The following is a 27,574-nucleotide window of genomic DNA, read 5'->3' on the forward strand; positions in this document are numbered from 1 at the left end:
ACAGCTTTATTATTATATAGCAAATAGCAATCTATTTAGATAGAACAGACTACACACACACACACACACACACAGTTTCTACGTAGTTGATATTGGTTATGAGTTTTCCTTTTTTCCTCGATGGCATTCAGTATTGAATCCGAGAGATTAAACGAGGACAGAAGTTAATGGGAATTCTATAGGAGTCTAATAAATTTGACATGTTGACTTTCTGAACAGAAACGGACACTGCACATTGAAAAAAAAAATTGCATTTTGTATGTCATTTTTGACATTTTGTACCATAAATGCTGGAAAGAACCAAAGGTGGCATTGGGTATAAAAGAATAGAATTTTGTGATCTTCTGATCAGATAGGAATTGAGCTATTCATGGAAGCCTCCAAGTTTTAAAAAGGAAAAATTTTATTCATCATCTCTACACATTACATACCTTATTTTTTTATTTTTTTTCTCTGATTAAATGTGTGATATATGGATGATGAGTAGAAGAACTCAATAAGTTTAAGAAGAATAAAATCAAAAACAATTTTAATTTTTGTCTTTTTTAAAAAAGTGTGGTATGTGGTGTATGGTAGGGGTGTACAGGAACCGACCAAACCGGCCGCAACCTACTGGAACCGACCGCCGGAGTCAGGAACCGGCCGGAACAGGTGAAGAACCGGCCGGCGTGCGGTAGATATTTGCTGAAACCGAAGTTTTCCGGTTCGGTATCGGTTCGACCCAGTGAAAAACCGATGAACCGGCCGACCGATTCTTATTTTTTTTTTCATTTTATACCTATATAAGAAACGACGTCGTTTCATTTAAATGAGTGAAACGACGTCGTTTTAATCCACCTAGTTGAAAAAAAAATAAAGCAAACGGCGTCGTTTGGTCTCAACCAAACGGCGCCGTTTCATGATTAGGTTAAGATCCCCCTTCCGCTTTCTCGTTCTCATCTTTCTGCGCCGCTCGTTCTGCGTCTCAGCTCGCTCTCTCATATTCTCTCGTCTCCCTCTCAGCTCCCTTTCTCTCCGATGCCGTCCCTCTCTCCCTCCATCCATTTGCGCCGTTTCATCCATTTGCATCGTTTCAAGCTTCCATCTTCGATTCGTTAAGGTTTGTTGATGGGGACCACGGTTCTTTTATTTTTCTCAGAGAGGGTACCGATATTGTTGTGATAATGTGATATTTGTTGTGAATCATTTGATATTTGTTGTATATATTGTAATTTTGTGAATTTGTGATGATGGAGTTCGAGTTTACATGTAAATTTGCTCAAACCGAAGTTTTCCGGTTCGGTTTTTGTGTTTCTCATTCCTCTCTCTCTCTCTCTCTTCACTCCGCCGACAACTCCGACCAACCGACCGGTAGAAAACCGAGACCGACGTCGACGGTTTTCTTCCCCTTCACCGGCCGGTTTCGGTCGAGATATTGAGAATTTTCAGTGTATCGGTGCGGTCTCGGTTTCGACTCTAAACCGAACCGATAAGTCGGTTTTTCACCCCTAGTGTATGGAGATGATGAGTAACAAAACTCTTTAAAAAAGTAAATTTTACCAAAAAAAAAAAAGAGAAGGGATCCAATATGAAATCTTCAATATAGAAGTTTGGATTGACAGAGCTATCAAGGACAACAAAATCCAGCAAACTAAACACTGTCCTTCATATGTCCCATTGGTAGGGACCAAGCAGCTGCCAAACCCATTCATCTGGCCGGTTTTGAGAACGTTCAATATTGTTGAAAATGGTCGCAACACACAAACACATTTTTCTCCCACCGCCTCAACTTTTGTAATTAAAATAAGGTAGGAATGAGGCACATTTCAGTGTCCACCACCATTATTTTTGCTGAAAATTGCACATGAAGTAACACACCCTTCTCTAACTAACAATGCAAGAAAAATGATGTGATTACAGTCTCTATCAATTATCATATTTTTGGTATGAATTTACTGTCTCAATCATATGGGTTGAAAGATCAACTTCCAGGAATTATTTCTTCCTCCTTTTTTTTTATTTTATTTTATTAAAGGAATATGGCCCTACATAACTAAACTAATAGAAACTCTAATGTTCATGTTCACATAATTACTGGTATTCTGTCTTAATCATCCCCTCTGGTCCCACATCAAAGACATATAGAAGATTAAATTTACACAGAAGCTTCATACTCTACACATCACTTAAAAAATATATAATTTTATATTTTTATCCTCATATTTCATATTTAATGAAATACGATGATAAGATGATAAAATTAAATATTTTTAAATAGTATGTAAGAGTGTGAGGCTTATATTAAATTACTAAAACAAAAAACTCTTAGCGAACCTCTGAATCTTCAGATTTACATAAAGTTTTTCAAACGCTAATCTTCATAATCATATCAACAAAATGCCCATTTTGTCACGGCTTAAAGCTCAGCGTCTTCACACTGCTGATCGGCCTAAAATGGCAGTTTCGTCATTACGTCAAGAATACTGATTAAGACGATTAATGAATGAAAAATGTATTTATCGTTATTAGGTGTATCTCACTGTCTAAACCACCGATTGTCTTTTGTCAATAATAATTTAAAAAAGAAAAAAAGATGTGTGTTCTCAGCCAACTAAGCGAGGAAGAGAGGATCCACGTGGGTATATTCTCAATTTTGCTTTCGGCTTGGCTCGACTTTGTTTCTAAGAGCATTGGTAGTGGCTTCTCTATCTTCATCTTCATCTTTAAATTTAAAGAATATGTCTTTAAATTCATCTATATTGACTTATGCATCTCTAAATATCCAGGTTATTCACAAATTTCATGATAAAAAAATATATTTGGTTTGGAGATTTCTTTTGAATAATAATAATAATAATAATAATAATAATAATAATAATAGTTATGAATTGTAAGATCTATTATTAAAAAATTAATTTTTTCATATAGATTTTATATTTATTTATTTTTTTTAAAAAGACTGAGTAAAATTTACACACTTTATAATTATAAATTTAATTTTCTATACTTTTACACTTTAAATTATTAAAGTTTATATATGAATAATGCTAGATACAGTGTGCAAACTCCGCATTTGAAAAAAAAAAAGTAAATTTGAGACTCATATAAAAAAAATATTTTTTTAATAGTAGATCTCATTTCTTTTCAAAGGGCGTGTACAAGACTTGCATACTCTAAAATTGTAAATATAATTTCTCTTTATATATTACATGTTACATGTTTTTTCAATAATAAAATATTATAATATACACAACTAGTTACTTAATTATCAAGATTATACCACGTTAAATATTTTTGTTATTTATCTTAGCTATTAATATGGGAAAAAAATGCTGCTAGAACACTCCCAATTGATTATTTATAATACATTTTTCTTTGAAATATAAAGAAATATTCTCAAAAGTGCCATTCATTGGATCTTCTATTTTAAATATACTTTTACATTCTGCTACAGTAAACCTCTAAATATAGAGAACACTGTTTATCATTTTAAATATTTTTAATTAATTTCTCTTCCCTCCTCTTGCTAAGTTTTTCATTTTTTCAATTCTCTTTATTCACATTATATAATTATTAAGAATGAATATTCTCATAATATATTTTAAGAATATTTTCATTATATAATCTCTTCTTTTTAATTTTTGAATTAGTTTATATTTTGATTTAGCTTATAAACTTGGATTAATTTAAAATAGAACATAATTATATGACATTGTATATGAGAAGATATTACAAATATAAAAAGATATAAGAATATCATTAGTAGTTAGAAAAATATTGAAATGAATAAAAAAGATTAAAAAATATAATATTTAAATGATATGAAAAAAATAGATAAGCTGATGTATGATATATTGTAAAAGTCAATATATAAAATAGAAAAAGTGAGTTTTAGTGATATATTTTAAAAGATATGATGAATAATGTATTAGGAGTGCTCAAAGTTTTTAAAGTTGGAAGATGCAATATGTTGAATCTATGAATATGATGATTAGTGAATACAACTAACTTCTCTGTCCGTAAAAATCATGGGAAAGAGTAGAATTATTTTGGATGGTCAAAGTGTTTCATCTTATATTATTTCATCTCATCTCATCTCATCATTATAATTTTTTCAAATTTCTATACAAAATATAATAAACAATTTAATTTTTTTTAAATCTTAAAACAATAATAATATTAAAAAATAATATTCTAACAATATTTTATTAAATTTTTAACTTTTATCTCAACTCATCTTATCTCAACTCACTATCCAAATGACACAGAGTTAATGAATAACTCCATGTACTATGAATCAATAAGATACAAGTTTTTTGAAATAAAAGAAGCGGCCACTAGTTGGGTCTGATTTATGGTCACATTGGCCACTGCGTGGTGGTTGAGGGTTGAGGGTAATTTTGTTTTAAATATATAGAGAAAACTTTAGGATCAGTTGGGCTTATAACCCACAAAAAAAAGCCCCCAATAGTGGATTGCCACGTACCCTGCGCATGTTACTTTTTGTGAAACCGCACTATATACGATCTCCAGTCATTCACTCCCCCTGCCCCCGACGCACGAAAGGCCCCTGCCCAACCCCCCAGATGCGAACCAGATCAGTACTTGAGAAAAACCCTTCCCTGCGAAACAAATTCTTAATTTCTAAAAACATGAGTAAAGTAAACAGAAAAATGGAATTGGATTAGATTAACAAAAGAAGAAAGAAGAAGAAGAAGATGATGATGGTGGTCTCTCGAAAAATTTCTCAATTTCTATTTTGATAGATTGAAGTATTAGGGTTTATGTTGAAGGTATGAAGATTGGTTGTTTGTATCAAGGAAAAAGATGATGGAATGTAGAAGACCTGCTGCGATGGAGAACGTAGTGTGCATGCAAGGTGTTTGCTAAAATGTAGAAGAGAAAATCACAAGTGTATTGTATTACTATGAGATCTAAAAATACCATCGATTATCTTCCCCTTCCAATATCACAAGTGTAGAAGCAAGACTTGGTCATTCTCTTCCCCTTCCAATATCAGTCCCATCGATTATCTTTTCCTTTTATAGATGATGTAAATGCAAGTTTACAAAGAAGAAAATGAAGCAGAAACAGAACACTGAAGAAGAAAAGGAAGTCGTCATGATTTTAAAGGAGAAGGAAACCGAGTCAAGCCCAAAATCTCAGAATAATTTGTACAAAAAGGTTTCGATCTGAACTACAAAATCTCATAAATTTGTGAGGGGCTTTTACTTTGATTATTTTCTTCATAAGTTTGGGGAGAAAGGGGTTACTGCAAAATCATCCCCACTCTAGGTTACCCTTCCCCTATTTTTTTTTTGTCTGGTGTTGCTTAGATCGAGGTCATATTGGAGAAATTCTCCAACTGCGCTCATGTCGAGTCTTTTCCTGTATAACTTCGTCATCAAATAACTCGTATATGTAAGTCGCGTCGATCTGGGTGGTTTGTGATTGTGTGTGGGTGCATCTACTCTCTATTTTGTGTGATGTCTGATGTGGCAACCAATAATAGGTGGGCTGCTTCTCTAGGAAAACCAATTGGTCTGCTTAGAAGCGGTTTTGAAATATATAATTGTGACAATTAATGAATTTTAAAAAATAAAGAAAATAATTTATTATAAAACTTTATTTATTCATTTTCAAAATAAAAACTCTTACATTACAAGTTCGCATACTGTCCTTAAAAATAAAAAGTTTACATACTGTCACATATTTTCAATCGATATTGAGAGACAAAATATTTTACAAAAAAACTACTTCTTATTTCTCTATATTGAGGGAGATTGTTACCTATTTTCAATTATTAACGTAGAATAATGCCATTAGACAATATCAAATTTACTACTCATATGATTCTTTTGATGTGGTATCATATGTTTGACGTGTAATGCCATGTAGTTTATTAAAAAAAATTAAAAATATAAACACAAAAATGAGGGAGCTTAAAGTTTCAGGCTATGTTTTGGTGTCAAACCCATCCAACCTATTTCAAATTAATTATTAATGAGACTCGCTACTTTTTTAACTTTTTATAAAAAATAAAACATATCTTAACCTATTTCATACATTCTAACACATGTTTCAATTTACTTAGATGAGATTTATAAAAAACTACTATTATGAATTAATTTAGATCTTTTGAGATCACCTAAGCATTTAAATGCAAAATCAATCTTTTTATTTTTTATATATATTTTACATTTTTTTATTTAAATATTTTTTTTAATGAATCACATAATATTAAACGGTGATGCCACGTCAAAATGCACTGCCACGGTCAGGAGGGCATATGAACGATAAGTTTATGTCATGACTCGTAACGTTAAACTCTTTCTGTGAAGATAAAACTTTGGCTGGCTATACCGTCAGTGCAGTTGTTGTATTTTTTTTTTTTTTTACATGTTTTTTGAACACTCTTAAATATTTTTTTAAAAAATAAAAAATTACAATATCATTAAAAAATACTTAATTAATTACTAAATAAAAAAATTTTAAAAAAAGTATAACAGAAGCTCCAGCGATGAGAGTAGTTTTATTAAACTGATCTCGTTTATTTTCAGAAAATATCTCATCTCATCTCATCTAATTATTACAATTTTCTCAACTTCTAATATAAAATAAAGAAATATTATATATGGAAGCCACTGTTTACAGTAGCCAATTTTGCACTCATGATGTGTCAAAATTTACACCACATGTTTGTTAAATTTAAAATTAGAGATGGATGAGAGAGAAGGGAAGAGAGAGAGAGAGCAGAGAGAGAGCGGAGAGAGAGAGAGAGCGAGATGAGAGAGAGAGAGCAGAGACGAGAGAGAGAGCGAGAGTCGAGACGAGAGAGAGAGCAGAGATGAGAGAGAGAGCGAGAGTCGAGATGAGAGAGAGCGAGACGAGAGAGAGAGCGGAGATGAGACAGAGCGAGAGCATAGATGAGAGAGAGAGAGAGCAGAGATGAGAGAGAGCGGAGATGATGAGAGAGAGACGCTGGTGAGAGAGATGAGAGAGAGAAGCCCATTTGAAAGAAGGAAGAAAAAAAAAATAATTGGATGAGAGCCATCCACGTAGTGTGTGCATTTGTGTGCATCACTACAATGGATGCTCTATAACACTCCTCTAAAATAAAATAAATAACTTAATTTTTTCAAATCTCAAAATAAAAATAATATTAAAAAAATATTATAATAATATTTTATTTAACTTCTTAATTTTAATCTTTAATTCATTTCATTTTATTTACGAGCGCTTAACGTTTTTCGGAACGGCTTGGCCGAATGGGAGCCAAGCGAAGCCAAGCAAGCCGTCAAGCTCTACACTACTAGCCTACCACAAGTTTGTCGGTGAGGCTGTGAAATCAGCTTCTCTCTCTCTTCACTCTCCCTTTCCATCTACGAAACCCGCAGATGCGTCAAAGAGCTTCCACTACTCTCCGAAGGTCTGCATCTCTCTCCCTCTCTGGCTCTATTACATTTTTAGCTAATGCATTGGTCAAGATCGTAAATTCTTCGAAATCCGATGCCATTCTGTTGCATCCTGCGAAAGTCCGGTACCGGATTCATGCATTTTCTCCCATTTTTGATTCTTCATTGACTGTGACTAAAGAGTCTGTGTCTTCTATTCTCTACTACTCGATCTACTGCTTCCTTCTCCGAATTCACTGAAATCTGTTCAAGACTCGAAACTTACCTACATTCCATTCTCTTATTCTCTGTTTGGCTGCCGAGGAAACCGAGAGAAAACTATATTCAGGTTCTTTGCCGTCTTCTTTCGGTTTGTAGCCCTGCCTTATTAATTGTATAACCGAACAGAGCATAAAAGAAAGTGGAACTGTGGCGGAGTAATTGATCTCTATTGTTGTTAGCCTAGCATGATTGAGCTTCGATCATTTAGTTATTGTTACTGTCTCTATATTTTGTGAGCTAGCAAAGCTATAGATGGTTTGGCTTACAAACATTCTGAAGTGATTTTTTGTTCAATTGGAATTGGGATTCTCGGATTTACGGTGTTGTGTGGTTGGGTGGGCAGGAAGCTCTTTGATGTTCTGACTGGATCTCGGGGGTAGATCTGGAGAACGGGAGGGTTCTGGATTGATTTGCTTTGGAATCTTGGCGTGAACCGAAACTGGCGGCCACACTAGCTTGGAGGTTTGCCGCCAGCAATGGCGGCAGCCTTCCCTCTAATGATCTGGTAATCTGTATTTTTTTAAAAAGAAATTCAATTAATATATTTCCATTTCTTGCATGCTTGATACTTCATTTGCATGCTATGAACCCTATGACGTCAATTGAATGGGGGATACGTGTGGATTGAATGTGTGAGATCTGATTGGCCGCCCAATCTCCCTTTTCATTTTCTTTGTTGAATTTCGAAATTCTGACCAATATGTCCTGTCTATAATGTTCTTGTTTGAAGTTCCTTTCCTCTAGTTTTATAGATTTTATCGTATTATGTTCTTTTTCTTCATTCCTATAGGTGGGTGTTTTTCTATTGTATAGGAACTATTGTATGCTTCAAATGTACTTGGTTGCGCCCCTTGCTGAATCTAAGTATCTTATAAAAATTAAAAAATTAAAAGTTTGGAAACAAAATTGGCAAATGTTTTTAGAATGCGGGATTTTTTTTTCTTTTATTTTTTTTTTCTCAATTTCCTACTGTTAACGTAATTTTTTTACTTAAGAATAATGGATGATTAAATCTGCATTTTGTTTTTTCATTTTATTCTATAAACTTAACTTTTTATTTTCCAATGGACTATCATTTTCATACTTACAAAAAATGGATTATTATATCCACTGGACCCTTGGACATGCATGATTATACCTGCCCTATTTATTGTTCCCAAGTCTGACACTATTAGCTTGAAACTTTTGTTTCATTTTCATTAATATTCAATCCTTTTCTGCCATTACTGTCAATTGAATGCTACAAGATATGTCATGCTTATTGTTTTTCACTTTCATCTTATGATTGCAGGAAAGAAATGGCGAAGCCAAAGCTCAAGATTCAGAACCTCCTACTCCACATTCGGTTATAAGGATGGGTTCAAGGTCAGTTCAGTCCTGCTCTACTGACAAGCTTTTTCACTCAAGTATAGCAGCTCAGCCCTAAATTGGCTAACAGTGATAAGTCGCAGAAGAATAATTTTGCTGTTAAGTTTTAATAAATAAAGAAATTGGCAGAAAGGAATAAAAATATCTAGAACAAGGTGAAGTGCTCCCCAAAGTTTGCTCATGCAATAGGAGCTGCAGATCTGCTGAGACTGCTGCTATGTGGCTTATTTTTCATATACAAAGATTCACTCTTTATGACAATCTGATCTGCTTTTACTATTGTAAACCATCCAGCTGTTAATTTCTGGATTCAACCTTATCAACTTAAAACTGTTGGAGATCAAAATGTAGCTTCAAATGCCTAATCACTTCGAAGGAGCAAACTAGCATAAAAACATATGGAAGGCTTCTAGCATGATTTGGCAATATGATTCCGGACTAGGAGACACTTTATTGTTCTGAGAACTTGACATATTACATTCCTTAATTTGAGAGTCCTATACCTTACTTTTTTCCCCTCTCTGCCCCCAAAAACTCTCCCTCTGGGGAATTATAATGACAGTAGTATTAGTTGCTACAGATTATTGAGCTTTTTGATCTGAGGAGATAGATATAAACTTCATTAAATCGGCACAAAATTAGGTCGGTGAAGAGTGTTAATTTGCTATAATCCATAGAATGATGATTCTAGCTGAATTTTCATTTTCTTAATTTCTTGCAGAGAGCGCAGTAGCATGGAGGATCCAGATGGGACATTAGCAAGTGTTGCTCAATGCATTGAGCACCTGCGTCAGAGTTCCTCCTCTGTACAAGAGAAGGAGTATTCATTGAGACAGTTGCTGGATCTTATTGACACACGTGAAAATGCTTTCAGTGCTGTTGGATCTCACTCTCAGGCAGTTCCAGTGCTTGTTTCTCTACTCCGGTCGGGTTCACTTGGAGTGAAGATACAGGCTGCAACTGTTTTAGGTTCTCTCTGCAAGGAGAATGAGCTACGAGTAAAAGTCTTGCTTGGTGGATGCATTCCACCATTGCTTGGTCTACTCAAGTCCAGCTCAGCAGAAGGTCAAGTTGCAGCTGCAAAGACTATTTATGCTGTTTCACAAGGTGGTGCGAAGGATCATGTTGGATCAAAAATCTTTTCAACCGAAGGGGTTGTTCCTGCACTCTGGGAACAACTATCAAAAGGACTCAAGCGTGGGGATATAGTTGATAGCTTATTGACTGGAGCATTAAAGAACCTTTCCAGCAGCACTGAGGGATTCTGGACTGCAACAATTCAAGCTGGAGGTGTGGATGTCCTTGTGAAGTTGCTGACAACGGGACAGTCGAGCACTCAAGCAAATGTGTGCTTTCTTCTTGCATGTATGATGATGGAGGATGCATCGGTTTGTTCTAAAGTGTTGGCTGCAGAAGCTACAAAACAAATCCTCAAGCTATTAGGACCTGGAAATGAAGCTCCTGTCCGAGCAGAAGCTGCTGGTGCTCTTAAATCTCTTTCAGCCCAATGCAAAGAAGCGAGGCGGGAGATTGCTAATTTCAATGGTATTCCTGCTTTGATAAATGCTACTATAGCTCCTTCCAAAGAGTTCATGCAGGGGGAGTATGCCCAAGCATTGCAGGAGAATGCTATGTGTGCTTTAGCAAACATTTCTGGTGGTTTGTCGTACGTCATCTCAAGCCTTGGTCAAAGCCTTGAATCATGTACTTCACCTGCCCAAGTTGCCGACACGTTAGGAGCATTAGCTTCTGCTTTGATGATATATGATAGTACAGCAGAATCTACAAGGGCATCGGATCCTCTGGTTATTGAGCAGACTTTGCTTAAGCAGTTCAAACCCCACTTACCTTTTCTCGTGCAGGAGCGTACAATAGAAGCCCTGGCCAGTTTGTATGGTAATTCTGTACTGTCAATAAAACTTGCAAACTCTGATGCAAAGCATTTGCTTGTTGGTTTGATAACAATGGCCACCAATGAAGTGCAGGATGAGCTTATAAAAGCTCTTCTCACACTTTGTAACAATGAAGGTAGTCTGTGGCTTGCCCTGCAAGGCCGTGAAGGAGTCCAGCTATTGATTTCTCTTCTGGGGCTTTCATCAGAACAACAGCAAGAATGTGCAGTTGCATTACTATGCCTTCTATCTAACGAAAATGATGAAAGCAAATGGGCTATCACTGCTGCTGGTGGCATACCTCCACTTGTCCAAATTCTTGAGTCAGGGTCTGCAAAAGCCAAGGAAGATTCAGCATCAATCCTTAGGAACCTATGCAATCACAGTGAAGATATTCGTGCTTGTGTTGAAAGTGCTGATGCTGTTCCTGCATTATTATGGCTGCTGAAAAATGGAAGTCCCAATGGGAAGGAAATTGCTGCAAAGACTTTGAATCATTTAATCCACAAATCTGATACTGCAACCATCAGCCAGCTTACTGCATTATTGACCAGTGATCTACCTGAATCTAAAGTTTATGTTTTGGATGCCTTGAAAAGCATGCTCTCTGTGGTTCCCCTCAATGATATTTTACGGGAAGGAATTGCTGCCAATGATGCAATGGAGACAATGATAAAAATCTTGAGCTCAACTAAGGAAGAGACTCAGGCTAAGTCTGCATCAGCTCTGGCTGGAATTTTTGAAACTAGGAAGGACCTGCGTGAAAGTAGCATGGCTATTAAAACTCTTTGGTCAGCCATGAAGCTGCTTAATGTTGAATCTGAAAGCATACTGGTAGAGTCATCACGTTGTCTTGCTGCAATATTTCTTTCGATCAAAGAGAACCGGGATGTTGCAGCTTTTGCTAGAGACGCATTGTCTCCTTTGGTTGTGCTTGCTAACTCTTCAGTTCTGGAAGTTGCTGAGCTGGCAACATGTGCTCTGGCAAATCTTATTTTAGATTGTGAAATATCAGAGAATGCTGTGCCTGAAGAAATTATTTTGCCTGCTACTAGGGTTTTGGGTGAAGGAACAGTGTCTGGAAAGACACATGCAGCAGCAGCAATTGCTCGTCTGCTTCATTCTCGCCGAATTGATTCTGCCTTAACTGACTGTGTGAATCGTGCTGGAACAGTTCTTGCATTGGTTTCTTTTCTAGAATCTATTATTGGTGGATCTGTTGACACATCAGAGGCACTAGATGCACTTGCGATTCTGTCCAGATCAGAGGGTGCTAGTGGGCAAATAAAACCTGCATGGGCAGTTTTAGCTGAATTCCCAAAAAGTATTGCCCCAATAGTTTCATCTATTGTTGATGCAGCACCATTGTTGCAGGATAAAGCTATTGAGATATTGTCACGGCTTTGCCGGGATCAGTCTGCTGTTTTGGGAGATACAGTTGCCTGTGCCTCTGGATGTATATCCTCAATTTCGCGAAGGGTGATCAGTTCCACAAACCCAAAGGTCAAAATTGGGGGAGCTGCAGTGCTCATTTGTGCTGCGACAGTTAATCACCAAAGAGTGGTGGAAGATCTTAATCAATCACACTTGTGTATCCCTCTTATTCAGTCTCTTGTTGCAATGCTTCGTTCTGGACAGCCTTCTTCGGGAAATCAGGGTGATGATGAGAAGGAATCCATTAGCATTTACAGGCATACTAAAGAAGAAGTTGGGAATAGCAAATCCAATAAAGGAACATTGGTCATATCTGGTGTGAACCTAGCAATATGGCTACTTTCTGTTCTTGCCTGTCATGATGAAAAGAGTAAAACTGTTATTATGGAGGCTGGAGCAATTGAAGTCCTCACTGATAGAATATCAGATTGCTTTTCTCAGTACACTCAGGTAATTTGCTTTCTTAGTCCACAATGATAAACTGTAAAATTGTGCATCCAAATGATGAATTTTGAGAATTGCATATAATGCATTGTTCCTTTAGAACGTTATTTTCTGTCCATCTGTTTAGTCATGCATGCAATGGTGGGATCTAGTAGTGTGGTTATACTGAGTTTTTTCCTCATTTAATGGTATCTGCTCCATGGTAATCTATGCAGATTGATTTTAAGGAAGATAGCAGCACTTGGGTTTGTGCTCTACTTTTAGCAATTTTATTTCAAGATAGAGATATCATACGAGCACATGCAACCATGAAATGTATACCAGTACTTGCAAATTTTTTGAAGTCAGAGGAGTCAGCAAACAGATATTTTGCTGCTCAAGCAATCACCAGTTTGGTGTGTAATGGTAGCAGAGGGACTCTTCTATCCGTTGCAAATTCTGGGGCTGCGGGTGGACTTATTTCCCTACTTGGCTGTGCTGATGTTGACATATATGATCTTCTGGAGCTGTCAGAGGAATTTGCTTTGGTGCCCTATCCGGAGCAAGTGTCCCTTGAGAGGTTGTTCAGAGTTGACGATATAAGGGTCGGTGCTACTTCCAGGAAAGCAATACCTGCCCTTGTTGATCTGCTTAAACCAATTCCTGATCGTCCTGGAGCACCGTTTCTAGCACTTGGACTTCTGACTCAGCTGGCAAAAGACTGTCCGCCAAATAAGATTGTAATGGTAGAATCAGGAGCTTTGGAAGCCCTGACCAAATATCTTTCACTTGGGCCACAAGATGCAACTGAGGAGGCTGCTACTGATCTGTTAGGTATCCTATTCAGCAGTGCTGAAATTCGGAGACACGAGTCTGCATTTGGCTCTGTCAGTCAACTGGTAGCAGTTTTACGTTTAGGTGGACGGGGTGCAAGATATAGTGCTGCCAAAGCATTGGAAAGTCTGTTTTCTGCTGACCATATTAGGAATGCTGAAACTGCCCGACAAGCTGTTCAACCTTTGGTGGAGATTCTTAATACCGGTTCAGAGAGGGAGCAGCATGCTGCTGTTGCTGCATTGGTTAGGCTACTAAGTGAAAACCCATCGAGAGCCCTTGCTGTTGCAGACGTTGAAATGAATGCAGTGGATGTACTTTGCAGGATCCTTTCATCAAATTGTTCGATGGAGCTGAAAGGGGATGCTGCTGAATTGTGTGGCGTTCTTTTCGGTAATACAAGGATCAGGTCCACAATGGCTGCAGCACGCTGTGTTGAGCCTCTGGTTTCTCTTCTTGTAACTGAGTTCAGTCCTGCTCAGCAGTCAATTGTCTGTGCGTTGGATAAACTTGTTGATGATGAGCAACTGGCAGAACTTGTTGCTGCACACGGTGCAGTTATTCCTCTCGTTGGCCTCCTATATGGTAGGAATTACATGCTTCACGAGGCTATTTCTAGAGCTCTTGTGAAGTTAGGGAAAGACAGGCCTGCTTGTAAGATGGAAATGGTGAAAGCTGGAATAATTGAAAGCATACTCAGCATCCTCCATGAAGCACCAGATTTTCTTTGTGCTGCCTTTGCTGAACTGCTGCGAATATTGACCAATAATGCTAGCATTGCTAAAGGACCATCTGCTGCAAAAGTGGTTGAGCCCCTTTTTCTGTTGCTGACAAGGCCGGAATTTGGGCCTGATGGGCAGCACAGTGCATTACAAGTTCTTGTCAATATCTTAGAGCATCCACAGTGTCGTGATGAGTATACACTGACCTCTCACCAAGCTATAGAACCACTTATACCTTTACTTGATTCTCCAGCTTCGGCAGTGCAACAGTTGGCAGCTGAGCTTCTATCCCATCTACTCTTGGAGGAACGACTTCAGAAGGATTCAGTGACACAGCAAGTGATTGGTCCTCTTATACGAGTTCTTGGTTCTGGTATACACATACTGCAGCAGAGAGCTGTGAAGGCTCTTGTAAGCCTGGCACTAACATGGCCAAATGAGATCGCAAAAGAGGGTGGTGTCAACGAACTTTCCAAAGTCATATTGCAAGCCGATCCCTCACTTCCTCATGCTTTGTGGGAATCTGCTGCTTCTGTTTTGGCAAGCATTCTGCAATTTAGTTCCGACTTTTATTTGGAAGTGCCTGTCGCTGTGTTGGTGAGGTTGCTTCGTTCTGGCTCAGAGAGCTCAGTAGTTGGTGCATTGAATGCTCTTCTGGTGTTAGAAAGTGATGATGCAACCAGTGCTGAAGCAATGGCTGAAAGTGGTGCCATAGAGGCTCTTTTGGAACTTCTGAGGAGTCATCAGTGTGAGGAAACTGCTGCAAGGCTGCTGGAAGTACTGTTGAACAATGTGAAGATCAGAGAAACAAAAGCTACGAAATCTGCCATTTTACCATTGTCCCAGTACCTCTTGGACCCACAAACCCAAGCTCAACAAGCAAGGTTACTGGCCACTTTGGCCCTTGGTGATCTATTCCAGAATGAGGGCCTTGCTCGAAGCACTGATGCTGTTTCAGCTTGCCGTGCTCTTGTAAATGTGCTTGAAGAACAACCTACAGAAGAAATGAAAGTGGTAGCTATATGTGCACTGCAAAACCTTGTGATGTACAGTCGTTCAAATAAAAGAGCAGTTGCTGAGGCTGGTGGCGTACAGGTTGTATTGGATCTTATTGGTTCGAGCGATCCAGATACATCCATACAGGCAGCAATGTTTGTCAAACTTCTCTTCTCTAATCATACTATTCAAGAGTACGCTTCTAGTGAAACAGTCAGAGCTATAACTGGTGAGTTCTCTTCATTCTCGTTTCAGATAATGTATTTAATAGTCTTATCTGCAACATGAGATTCAGCTTATACTGGTCCTCTTAATTGTGGCAATTTTCTCTAGTCTTACCAGTGTGGTTTGCAGCGCAAATCTTGTTACTTCATTGATTCACAATGTCAATTTTAAAGTTTGTTTACTGGATTTTCTATTATAACTAACTTCCTTTTGCCTAGAACATAGTTCAATTGGGAATGTTTTGAGGCTATTTTATAATAAATCATATTTCAAGAAGTATGTTTCCAATTTAACCTAGAAATTGTCACAATTTTGCATCATATTTCCTAATGAAATTTGATTGAATTGCAACGCCCTAATGGAAGGCCCAAACCACATGGCCTATATTCCAAAAGGACTAGTCAATGATACAATTGGAGCCCTATTGGAACATTATAAAGAGCAAGAATGACACGCACAAATCGAGAAATGGTATTAGAGCCTATTCCAACTAGAAATGTGGTACTTGAGCTGTGCCACCTACGATAGATGGATCCGACGAAGATGTCAGGAATTTAAGGAGGGGGGCATGTGATATCCCATATGATGAGAGGATAAGGTAGGTGGTATATGAGATCTCACATTGTTTAGGAAGGAGAAGTCCTTGCTCTTTATAATGTTCCAATGGGGCTTCAATTGTATCATTGACTGATCCTTTTGGATTATAGGTCATGTGGTTTGGGCCTTCCATTGGGGCATTACAGATATTTACTCCTCTTTCTTTGATAATTGAATGATATTTTAGGAAGGCACTAAAAGGAAAGGTGCATGGAACACTTACCTAATTGTATTTGAGTCATTTTTAGATGCACCTTTGGTATGAAATTGAGTACTAATCCAATTGAGGAGCTTTGTACTCACGGGTAAAGCTGGTGAGGAATTAAAACAAATTATATATAGTATTTTATTGTGGAATATGCAAAATAAAAGTAAGATACTTTTTAATGGTTGTGATCAAGCTGAGTGGCATTTGAACAAGAAAGGTGCGTAGATTTTATCTTTGTTGTGGTAGAACATGCAAGAAAATTTAAGTGTAACTTTCTAGCTGACCAATACTTGTGCAAGCATTGCTTACAGTTTTTTTTTTGTGGTAGTAATCAAAGAAGATTTTAGTTACTTGTCTAACAGTCAGCTTTCAGGCTGACTAGCACCTGAATAAGAACATGTAATCAATAGCTCAGAAAAATATCCATGGGGCTTGAGGGGAGTTTTCCGGATACACCAGATATAAGGTGGGACACGGTCCCAAGATAAAGTTATGACATGATAATGCAGAGGTAAAACTTTTAATGGGCCTTTTCTGGTTTTGTTTGGTTTGTGCGGGTTAAGATGCTTTGATGGCTGATGATTTGCAACTTTCAAATGGCTCTCAATGAGAATTAGAATCTATTACAGCACATGATTGGGAGGTGGACCCTTTTGCCTCATTCTATGTTCGGTTGCAGTTTATTTTTTCATTGAGACGGGAGAGAAGACAGCATGTGTTGGTCCCTATGCAAGAGGGAAGCATTTGAAGCCAGATGTTTTACATGTGCTATATGCCAGAGTCAGGCTCCCTTAAGTGCAACGTTCTTTTCTTGAGTGGTAGCTAATAGGGAAAATCCTTACATTGCTTATAGTGATGAATTATCCTGTATATGCAAGAGAGATTGGAATCAGTGGGCCCATTGCTAATACATAGTGAAGTAGCCAGTGCTTTATGCCAAGATATTTCCAGCCTTCTTGGATTGTATTGGGTTTGTCGGTGTGGGTATTTTTATGTGTTGGACCTGTCAATTTGGCGGCAAACATAGTGAAACCTTATGGAAAATGACTTGATTGCCTAATGTAGTGTATTTGGAGGGAGAGAAATACGAAGTTTCAAGGAATGTGAGAAGATTGTGGAGGAGCTAATGGTTTCTTCTTTATATACCTTTATCACAGTATGGCTGCAAATTTATGTTTTTTCAGCTTAGTTTTCAGGATTTTCTTGATCTTTATACTCTTTTTATCTAGGTGTATCTTATGTGTACTCCTTGAAATACTTGGGTTGTGCATTTATGCTCATTAAAAAATTATTGTACTTTTCATAAAAAGAGATAAGTGATTCTCTTTTTATAATCTTCCAATGTGCCATTTCTTTCTGTGATTTGGTCTATGTTTGTACCTGTTTTTGCTTGGATGGATTATGCCTTTGTCACGCAAGCAGTTTCTTTCCTTTTTTTCCGGTTGGCTGATATGCTTATTTTGGTCCTGCATCTTGCAGCTGCTATTGAAAAAGATTTGTGGGCCACTGGAACTGTGAATGAGGAGTATTTGAAAGCTCTAAATGCTCTCTTCAGTAACTTCCCACGTTTGAGAGCCACTGAACCTGCAACTCTTAGCATTCCCCATCTGGTTACATCCCTCAAAACTGGTTCAGAGGCAACTCAAGAAGCTTCCTTGGACGCACTTTTTCTTCTCCGACAAGCTTGGTCAGCATGTCCAGCGGAAGTTTCTAGAGCCCAGTCAATAGCCGCTGCGGATGCAATCCCGTTGCTGCAATACCTAATCCAGTCTGGCCCTCCTCGGTTTCAGGAGAAGGCAGAATTTCTCTTGCAGTGTTTGCCTGGTACATTGGTAGTGATAATCAAGCGCGGTAACAATATGAAGCAGTCAGTGGGAAACCCTAGTGTTTATTGTAAGCTTACGCTTGGCAACACTCCACCAAGGCAAACCAAGGTAAAATGCTTTCCTTTACTTACGTACTGTGTATCTAACATATGTTTTTTGGGAACAATCTTACCTTGAATACTTCACTCTTTATAGAGTACAAATGAAGATAATCCCCAAACCAAGAGCTATATATTTGAATTTTTGGCCAAATAATTCACCAAAATTTCCAAAATTATGTATTTAGTCCTGGTGCCTCAAAGGAAGGCTAATAATCGCCATTGGCTTTTCTAGACCTGCTCATGTAACAAATGTATAAAGCTTCTTATTGTCATTGAGGTTGAGGGAGCTTCTGTTTAAGTGTTGCTTTTTTTCATCTTCATACATATTCTTGTCATCTTTAAATGGACATAGGCTATAGGCCAAACATAATTACTTTGCGTTTCCTTTAGCCTGTTGTTGTGATTGTTCTTCATTCTACTTTGCAATGAAAATATTTGGTTATGTTGAAAAGTTGTGGCATTGCTCACAGCATTGCACTGAACAAAGCTGTATTTCATGAGATGCCTTTCAATCATTACATCATTTTTATAGTTATGCCACAGGTTACTCAGCCTTTTCTTTCTTCATCTCATCCTTGTGGTGTATTTGGCTGCTCTTATCAGATTATTGCCAATATAACTTTTCATAAATGTTAATTTGTCAGGTGGTTGCAACTGGTCCAAATCCAGAGTGGGATGAGAGCTTTTCATGGTCCTTTGAGAGTCCGCCGAAGGGCCAGAAGCTTCATATTTCTTGCAAGAACAAGAGCAAAATGGGGAAGGTAAATAAGATGAGAAACTAACACCAGAATACAATCTGTTGGTTTTCCATTAAATTGCATCTTAATGATTAGTTCTCTTTTCATCCAATGGCAGAGCTCATTTGGAAAAGTAACAATCCAGATCGACAGGGTTGTAATGTTGGGAGCAGTTGCTGGCGAGTACACTCTGTTGCCACAAAGCAAAAGTGGGCCCTCACGGAATTTAGAAATAGAGTTCCAGTGGTCTAATAAGTAAGAGACCCATTTCTGAAGAAATTAGTGATCTGCTGCAAATTGAATTACAGGGAAAATGTGTTAAAAGAGATTTCTTTTTTCCCCTCATTTTGTGTTATTTATCATGACAGTGTATATAGGTTTCTTGAGATTTTGATTTTTCGACACTAAGTATGAAGTGTAGTGATTTTTCAATCCTGATCTTACCTTTTCTGGGATGGAGGTTATGGGCAGAAGGATTAAAAGCTTTCCTTGTACTTTTACTTTCTATCTTATGTTGTACGCTTGTCAATTTTCATAGAGAATTTGCGGTTGATTTCATAATTTTGTTTGTAAAATAAATAGCAGTCACCAACATTCATTGTCATACCACGTCGAATGTATAAATACATTTTGGCTTTGCCTGTGGAAATATAAAGAGGATTGTATTTGTGGGAAAGAAGTAGCAAATCTTCAATACAAAGAGCATGAATACAAAATTAAGTTTACAACGTTGATTGTGAGGATTCAAGCAAGTTTTTTTTTTCTGTCACCAAAAGAGGTTGGCTCAGTGATTAAGCTTATTTCCATGGTGATTAAAAAAAAAAGCTTATTTCAATGAGATCTGGTGCACTGTTAAAAGAAGATGAGACTTGTGCATATTATCCTTACCTGTGGACTTTATATAACTCTATTTTCTCGTTTGGGTAAGAGTCGGATTCCTCACATGATGTGTTTCTTGAGGATCCATTTAGGCCCCTCTGAACAAGTACCAGGCCAATAAGTAAAGTAAGGATACTATCATAATCACTCTCAATTTAGAGATCGAGTTCCAACTTTCGGTCTCCCCCTTTCCCCTTCTCTTCTTGCCTTAATAGACAGGTACATCCTGATCCACCATCATTTTCTCTCATTTTTTAATCAAAATTAAGACTATTACTATGATATTTCTTTTTTCTCTTTATACCAAAATAATCATTAACATCATAACAGATTACATAATAGTTTTGTCAAGTCAAACAGCCTGTGCAACACGCATTGGAACAGCTTCCCACCACATCTCAATGTCTTCAACCTTCCAAGCATAGCGTGCAAGTTGATGTGCAGCCTCATTTCCCATTTTGATGCATGTTGAACCTTAAACTCAGTAAAGAGATGTAACATATTCTTCACTTCTGTCAAAAGATTCCCAAGACTTGAAAAAGAAACACTCACCTCTTGTAGAGCCCTTACCATCAACATGCTATCACTTTTTCTGAACATTGCAAGTAGCTCAATGGTGTTAGGATCGAACACTTCATTCTCAATTTTACTAGCAGCCATCACTACTTTACCATTCTCATCTCTTAGAATAACTCCCACTCCAGCCTTATGGAGATAAAAAAAATATTGCACCATCCACATTGAGTTTAAAATAACCAGCAGGTGGGGGTCTCCAACAACATATTTTCTCTGTTTTTGAAGTTGGGAATAATGTTGAATCCTTGTAAACTTTCTGCAATGAAAGAGCATGATCTATAACCTGTGTGGGTTCCAAGTAGAGATGCTCAGCTACCATCTTATTTCTGCCATAAAGCCCAAGCTATTAAGAAGAAAGTTGTGAGATCATTTATATCTCCTTTATTCAGTAAGAACAGAACTATATTCTTGATAGACATATCATCTTCCAGATCCTTCATGACAGAAATATAATTATACCAAACTTCTCTAATAGTAGGACAATAAATTAAAGCATGTTTTAGATCTTCTGAACTATTGTTAGGAATCTTCATCCTCCAAATCTCTTTCCATAGCTGATTATGATCATGAACATTTGAGCTCTCACCTTTATCTCGTGTGGAAATTGTTTTGAAGAATCTATAAGCAGTTTTAACATTAAAGGTGCCATTCTTTTTATGTTTCCATATCCATGTATCTGCATACTCTCCAGGACAGACAACTATTTTCAGAATATCAGTAGCCACCCTTGGAACGAATAGAACTCTAACTTTCTCTATATTCCACCACTTTGAATTTTCGTCAATAAGGGATGCCACCTTTTCTTTATTATTGTTCTCCACAGTCATTCTCATTTCCTTATATAGGGCCTGGTGCCCAAGAATCCATGCATCTTCCCATATTTTTTAACGAGGATCCAGACTTAATTTTCCTTTGACATCTTTGAAATAGTAAATGTTTTGCTTCTCAAATTCCTCTCCACGCATGCGATGGATTAGTGCCTATTTTTTATTAAAAAAAACTACCATTTCGAAAGTACATTACTTTGTATATTTGATGCAATAGAGTATCTTCTTCTTGTAAGATTCTTCAGCCTTATTTTGCCAAAAAAAAGTGTTAAAATTTTTCAAATCTCGAAAACTCAAATCACTTTGGTAGCGAAATTGACATGATAGAGTAATTTTGTTTTCTTTTTTTAAAGCGTTTTTTTTTTTACTTTTTTTTTTTTTGAGTTTGGAGAGTTGTTTAGATTTAGAGATGAGTTAAGATAATTTATAAACAGTAAAATAAAAATTAAATTATTTATTATATTTTATATGAAAATTTGAAAAAATTATAATAATAAAAGAAGATGAATTGAAATTGATTTTAAATTCAAATGCAGAGGTATTTTATTAGTGCGTCTGGGTAAACGTGCGTTTGTATCTTCCAATTTGTCCGTCCGAGGTTTTTTTTCCGTTTAGGTAATCATACGGTTTTTACTTTTTAGTTTGGTAAGGAGATACAGTCTAATATCATTTGTGGGTGATCGGCCGTTTATATTTTCCGTTCGGTTGGGTTGTGTATTTGGTTCTCCGAGCACTGGATTTTCATCTACAGTGTAGTGATGAGACATTATCGGGATGGTGCGATTACCCTTCTGGCCAATGCGAGGGTGATGGTTAAAGGGTTGGCCTGTGCTATTTCTCATTCTCTCCCGCAAGTCTCTCTCTCTCTCTCCAAAATGTTTTGCTCTTCTGAAATGCTTTCTTCAGTCTCTGGGTTGTGAATCTGAGCGTCACTTTCAGATCCATTTTCTTCAGTCTGTGAGTTGTGAAGACTTTCGTCGTTTCATGTTTCTGGGTTTTCATCTTCTTGGCAGTGGTTTATATTTTGTTCATCTCTATTGGTTGTGGATTCGAGTGTTTGGGATTTTTTTTATTTAGTGTTCTTTTTCCATCCGAAACCAAACTTAACTATTTTTTGGGTTTTTCCTTCTTGTTACTTTCAGATTTTGCTTGTTGAAGATCTTGACATTCTTGAATTTCATCTTCTTGGCGGTATAGTTTATATTTTGTTCTTCTCTGTGGGCTGTGGATGTGAACGTTGCTTTTGAGATTTTTTTTATTTGCTGTTATCTACTGTTATTTTTTTATTTAGTGTTATTTTTACATGGATTTTTATTTTTATTTTTTTTAATTTTTAATTTTATTTTCTTTCCGAAACAAAACTAACTATTTTCTGGGTTTTTTGGGTTGTTACTTTCAGATTTTGCTTCTTGAAGATATTGACATTCTCAGATTTCATCTTCTTGGCGGTATGGTTTATAATTCCTCTCTGTAGGTTGTGAATCTGAACGTTGCTTTTGGAATTTTTTTTATTCGTTGTTATTTACTGTTATTTTTTTATTTAGTGTTATTTTTACATGAATTTTTTTATTTACTATTATTCATTTCATCCGAGACAAGTCTGTCAAATTTATCTTCTATTCCTGTAGTACTGAGTTTTTATTGTTCCTTTTTTTTCCCTTCTGGTTTCTGCTGGTTTGTCTGGCGTTTGCAGATTTTGTTGGTTGTTAATATATGAGTAATGTTAGAGTGAAGTTATTATAAGAGCACTCTTATTGGATTAGTTAAAGTTAAAGTATATTTTTTATGAATACAAGATGAATTTAGCATTTAGCTATTACATTCACATAAGTTTTTACATTGGAATAGTCATTTTTTCATTATATGACAATAAAATAATATAAGATGAATTTAATTTTGACTATTCACATCAAATCTCCAAATTGGATTATCCATTTATTCATTATATAGTAATGAGTAATTAATAATTTTGAAATTTTTTTAATTTTTTTAATTATGAATTTATTTTATTTTATCATATTTTACTATTCATAATATTATATATTAATTAGTAATTGTATTCTAATTATATTTTTTCAATTGTCATTTAAAATGGAGAAAGAAATAATTGATATTAAAAAGAGAGAGAAAGAAATAATATAAAAGGAATTTGATGAATGAATAGTGTATTCCAAATTTGGAAATTAGTTTAGATATTACTGTAGCTATATTTCAAATATTTAGAATATAGCTAATTCAATGTGAGCAATTTACTGACCTAATAGTTAAATTCTCATTGGATTTAGATTTTAGCTAATCCAATGAGAATGCTAGTGTATATTTTGTACTTACTGTATAGTTGCTTCTAGTTGATTGTTCTTAACATTCACTTAAAGATATGTGTGGTTTAGATGATGTCATATCATATGTGCAAAATGAATGTTTTCAATAATAATTTTTATCTATATTTATTCTTAATATATATAGCTCGGTTTGTATATTGTTGGGTTTTCACTTTCAGCTTTTTGAAAAAAGCATATGGCTTTTACTTATTTATTTATTTGTTTGAAATGTTTATGGTTGTCATTTTTATTTATTTTGGTTTTTCTTATTTATTTTACGCTACCCATGTTTTAATGCTACAATATAAAGTCATATTTTGTTAGGGCGTAAAAATGAAGTCTATTTCATCATCCCCTTCTTTACCACTTTGTCAGTAAGAAATGTTATTTTTATCGACAACATGTATAATAATCTAACTATAAACATTCCATTGTAACACTTGTATTAATTTACATTAGTTTAAATTTTCTCTATATAGATTATTTACCTTTTTATTAATCATACAAAATTAATAAATTTCTATCAAGTAGGACCATTTACCATATTTAGGGAATATTGTAGCACAAACTTCAGAAAAAGAATGGATGATTTAACTTGGTATAGATCTTGATCGACTCAACTAACAACGGAACAAAAACTTCAATATCCTCTCATTTGATCCCGTACACGATGATACAAAATGATCAATTATGCCACATACCAGCCAACCAAAACTTTAAACTAGTCGTTTTGTTAAACTTGTAATAAATTTGTATTAAACAAGTTTAGTATAATGATCAATTTACCAAACTTGTATTAGACTATGATGTATTTTGAACTAATCTTTTTATTTTCTGGTCTATGCAAACTTGTAATTATTATACTCTACTTAACTATCATTATGCAAAAATATTTGTTAAAATTTGTCATTTTTTTCTTATGTATTAAATTATTTATTTATTAATTTTAAAAAAAACATATTATTTTTGTGAAAAAACTGTTTCACCAATTAGGCAAACGTATTTTACACTTTTCACCGAACTAGTATATATGTATGTGTTGTGAGATGCAGCAGCTAGGTAGGAGATGATAGACTTTCATCATGATCATATCCTCGGATTTGTGAAGAGAAGATCGCAAAGGATTCCATGTCCGGATATTACATCATGTGGCCAACATATGTGTGATATGCAACATATATATATATATATATATTATATTACATCATCTCATACACTATATTTATTTATTTTATTCATATTAAATTAATTAAAATTTTCTATTCATCTTTACCTCACATATTTATTAAAGGAAAAAAATAAAAAAAATAAAAAAATAAAAAATTTTGTGTAGTATAAAAAAATGAATAACATTTTTCATATATCCTTTCTTGTTTGCCAAGCCTGCAGGCTAATCTTGGTCTCTATCTTATACGTACACCCTTTATGACGAGGGTAATGCTAGTGTGTTGTCTAGTTTTGATTGTTGGGTGTGTCTATTAATATAAATTTTATTTTATTTTTTTTAAATATTTTAAAAAATAAAAAAATACATAAATATACTAATAATCATTTTTTTTCAATAAGTAAAAAAAAATTAAATACATGAGTAGTTAAAATGAGGCGGCATAGTAGCATTATTCTTGAATTAAAACTGATCACATTTGGATACAAGAAGCGTTTCATCTTATCTCAACATTATAACTTTTTTAAATTTTTACACAAAATATAATAAATAATTCAATTTTTTTCAAATCTAAAAAAATAATATTATAATAATATTTTATTCAACTTTAAACTTTCATCTCAACTCATTATCCAAAACACAACTAAATTTAGAAAAAATAATAAACTTATTAATATAGATCCTAAAGTTTTTTGTTATACTATATTAGCTTTCTTAATATAGAATTCAAAGTAAAATACAAGAAAAATTATTTAAGGTTGATAATTTATATGAAAAATAGCTGAGGGGTTTAATCTTTTAGACTTCATTGAGCAAGAAAAAAAATTTAATGCTCTGAATTTTGCATGAAACTTGATAAACTAGCTTACTTACTAGAATGAAAGATATCTTTCTAAAAGATGACTTGATAATTTCTATGAAGAAAATAAATTATGAATATGTCATTACAAAATTAATAATGGATTAATATTATCTTATGAAACATTATTGTCAGAAGTTTGAAACATATATTAAGTTGTATTTTTTAAAAGTTTACTTCTTTATGTATGTGGCAACTTATTAAGATATAATTTTATATATAGTTATATTTTTGCGATTTTTTAATTTATTTTATATAAATGTGTCAACGGTAGAAAAGTTGGTCATTACTTGTTCCGCCGGTGCCTTCTCACTACTCTACAACTGGTCTACCATATGCTGATGTGTCCTCTATTTTTTAATACACAAAAATTGTTCTTGGCACTGGGAGCCGGTCGGGTGTGTAATGTTGATTTACACCAGTCATTAAAAAGTTGCCACGTATAGATTTCAGCTACATTGAGAATATAACAACATGCAGCGGATCAAATATTCACAGGAGATCAAGTCACATAGAACTTGCAGCAAATGACTTATTTCCAATAGTTTCTTTTATCTCCCAGAAACTTGCAGCAAACAAAGAACTTTCAAAGTCACAAACTAACAATTTGTTCAGCAAACTAACAGACTACTTCTAGAAACAAAAACTGGAGTGCTATGTATGCAAGCTCCAGATCGTAATGGCTTTCCTTCTCACTCCATGATACATTCTCAAGCCTTTCGCTAGTATTTCTCCTCCTTCCCCCACCATGCTTCACAAATAACTACGAAAATCCCTCCAATAAAAGGAAAATTTACGCAGCAGTAACCGTTTCAAAATTTAGACCCATTTTCCTGATACCAACTGAACATCTCACCCCTCTTTCAAAATCCTCATGATCTTTCATAATACTTCTATAGATGATAATTTTCCGTAAAATGATAAAAAACACACGCACATGCATACCGATAAAACCAAGTTCGTATGATTAGAATAACATGAGATTTTAGAAGTAAAGAATTTCACTTTCTGCCCAGATATGAAGGTCCCGAATCTTTACATCTTGCAGTACTTCATTTGCTCAACAATCAAAGAAAGAAATAATAAAATCATCATAGACTGCAAAGGTTTTACAAACTATAGCACATCCAATTAAATCGCTCAAGAACCATATTTGGGCCACTAGCTTTCAGGTTCTCCACCGATCAAGAATCATATCACTGCCTCTCTGTATGCAACTAGCAGATAATTGCTTTGTGGTAGAGGAGAATCGGGACGGGAGGGGAGGGGAGGGGCAGAGCAGAGAATAAGAGGAGAGGGATAGAATTGATTCCGTGAGGTAAGATCCATTGGAAGAAAAATACATTTCATACATGTTGCAATCTTATTGGCCAGTGTGAAAATAGGTGTTACACCCGACCGATTTTAAGCTTTTTCCTTTTGAAATTCAAACAAAATTTCAAATCCTTTAGAAAAAGAAACAACCCCATTTGTCTAGATCTTCTCTCCTCTCCTGCCATTCTTGCCTGTCGCGGCTCCGTCCATTGTTTTTCTCAGGTGAGGACCTCCCCTGATCTCCCACCTTCTCTCTCTCCCCCACTATCGCTCTCATTATGTCTCTCTCACTCCCTCATGGGTTTGGCCGAAACTCCGATGTTTATACCGTAATTGCTTCTGTTGGAGGAGGAAGCATAAGTGCAGGGATGGCCACTGCTGTTAAAGTAGCAGTTTCATAGCGAGCTTAAATGAAACCAGCACCATAGGCAACAACCCATTGTGTCTTTGATGGCATGAGCTGAGGATGCTTTCCATATCCACGAAAGAAGCTGAAAGAAAGAGAGTAAAATGGGCATTGGTCCTTGTCTGTCTCAAGGAGTGAAACCAATGTTTTGAATACCGTATCGGACGTCGTACCGGTCAAGGCACTGGAACGAAATATTTCAGTACCGA

At 35.7% G+C, this 27,574-nt stretch overlaps 1 protein-coding gene across 1 annotated transcript; it reads left to right on the forward strand.

Annotated features, from left to right (window-relative positions):
- The first annotated feature begins 8,064 nt into the window (after positions 1–8,064).
- LOC109013256 (protein CELLULOSE SYNTHASE INTERACTIVE 1-like) lies at positions 8,065–19,627 on the forward strand. Its single transcript, XM_035692303.1, has 7 exons — positions 8,065–8,160; positions 8,947–9,020; positions 9,745–12,799; positions 13,009–15,553; positions 17,834–18,288; positions 18,926–19,042; positions 19,137–19,627. Exons 2-7 carry the CDS (start codon positions 9,010–9,012, stop codon positions 19,275–19,277), a joined length of 6,324 nt encoding a protein of 2,107 aa, XP_035548196.1. The 5' UTR covers positions 8,065–8,160; positions 8,947–9,009; the 3' UTR covers positions 19,278–19,627.
- The last annotated feature ends 7,947 nt before the right edge of the window (positions 19,628–27,574 follow it).

Source organism: Juglans regia, chromosome 1, assembly GCF_001411555.2.
Source record: "Juglans regia cultivar Chandler chromosome 1, Walnut 2.0, whole genome shotgun sequence".
NCBI lineage: Eukaryota > Viridiplantae > Streptophyta > Magnoliopsida > Fagales > Juglandaceae > Juglans > Juglans regia.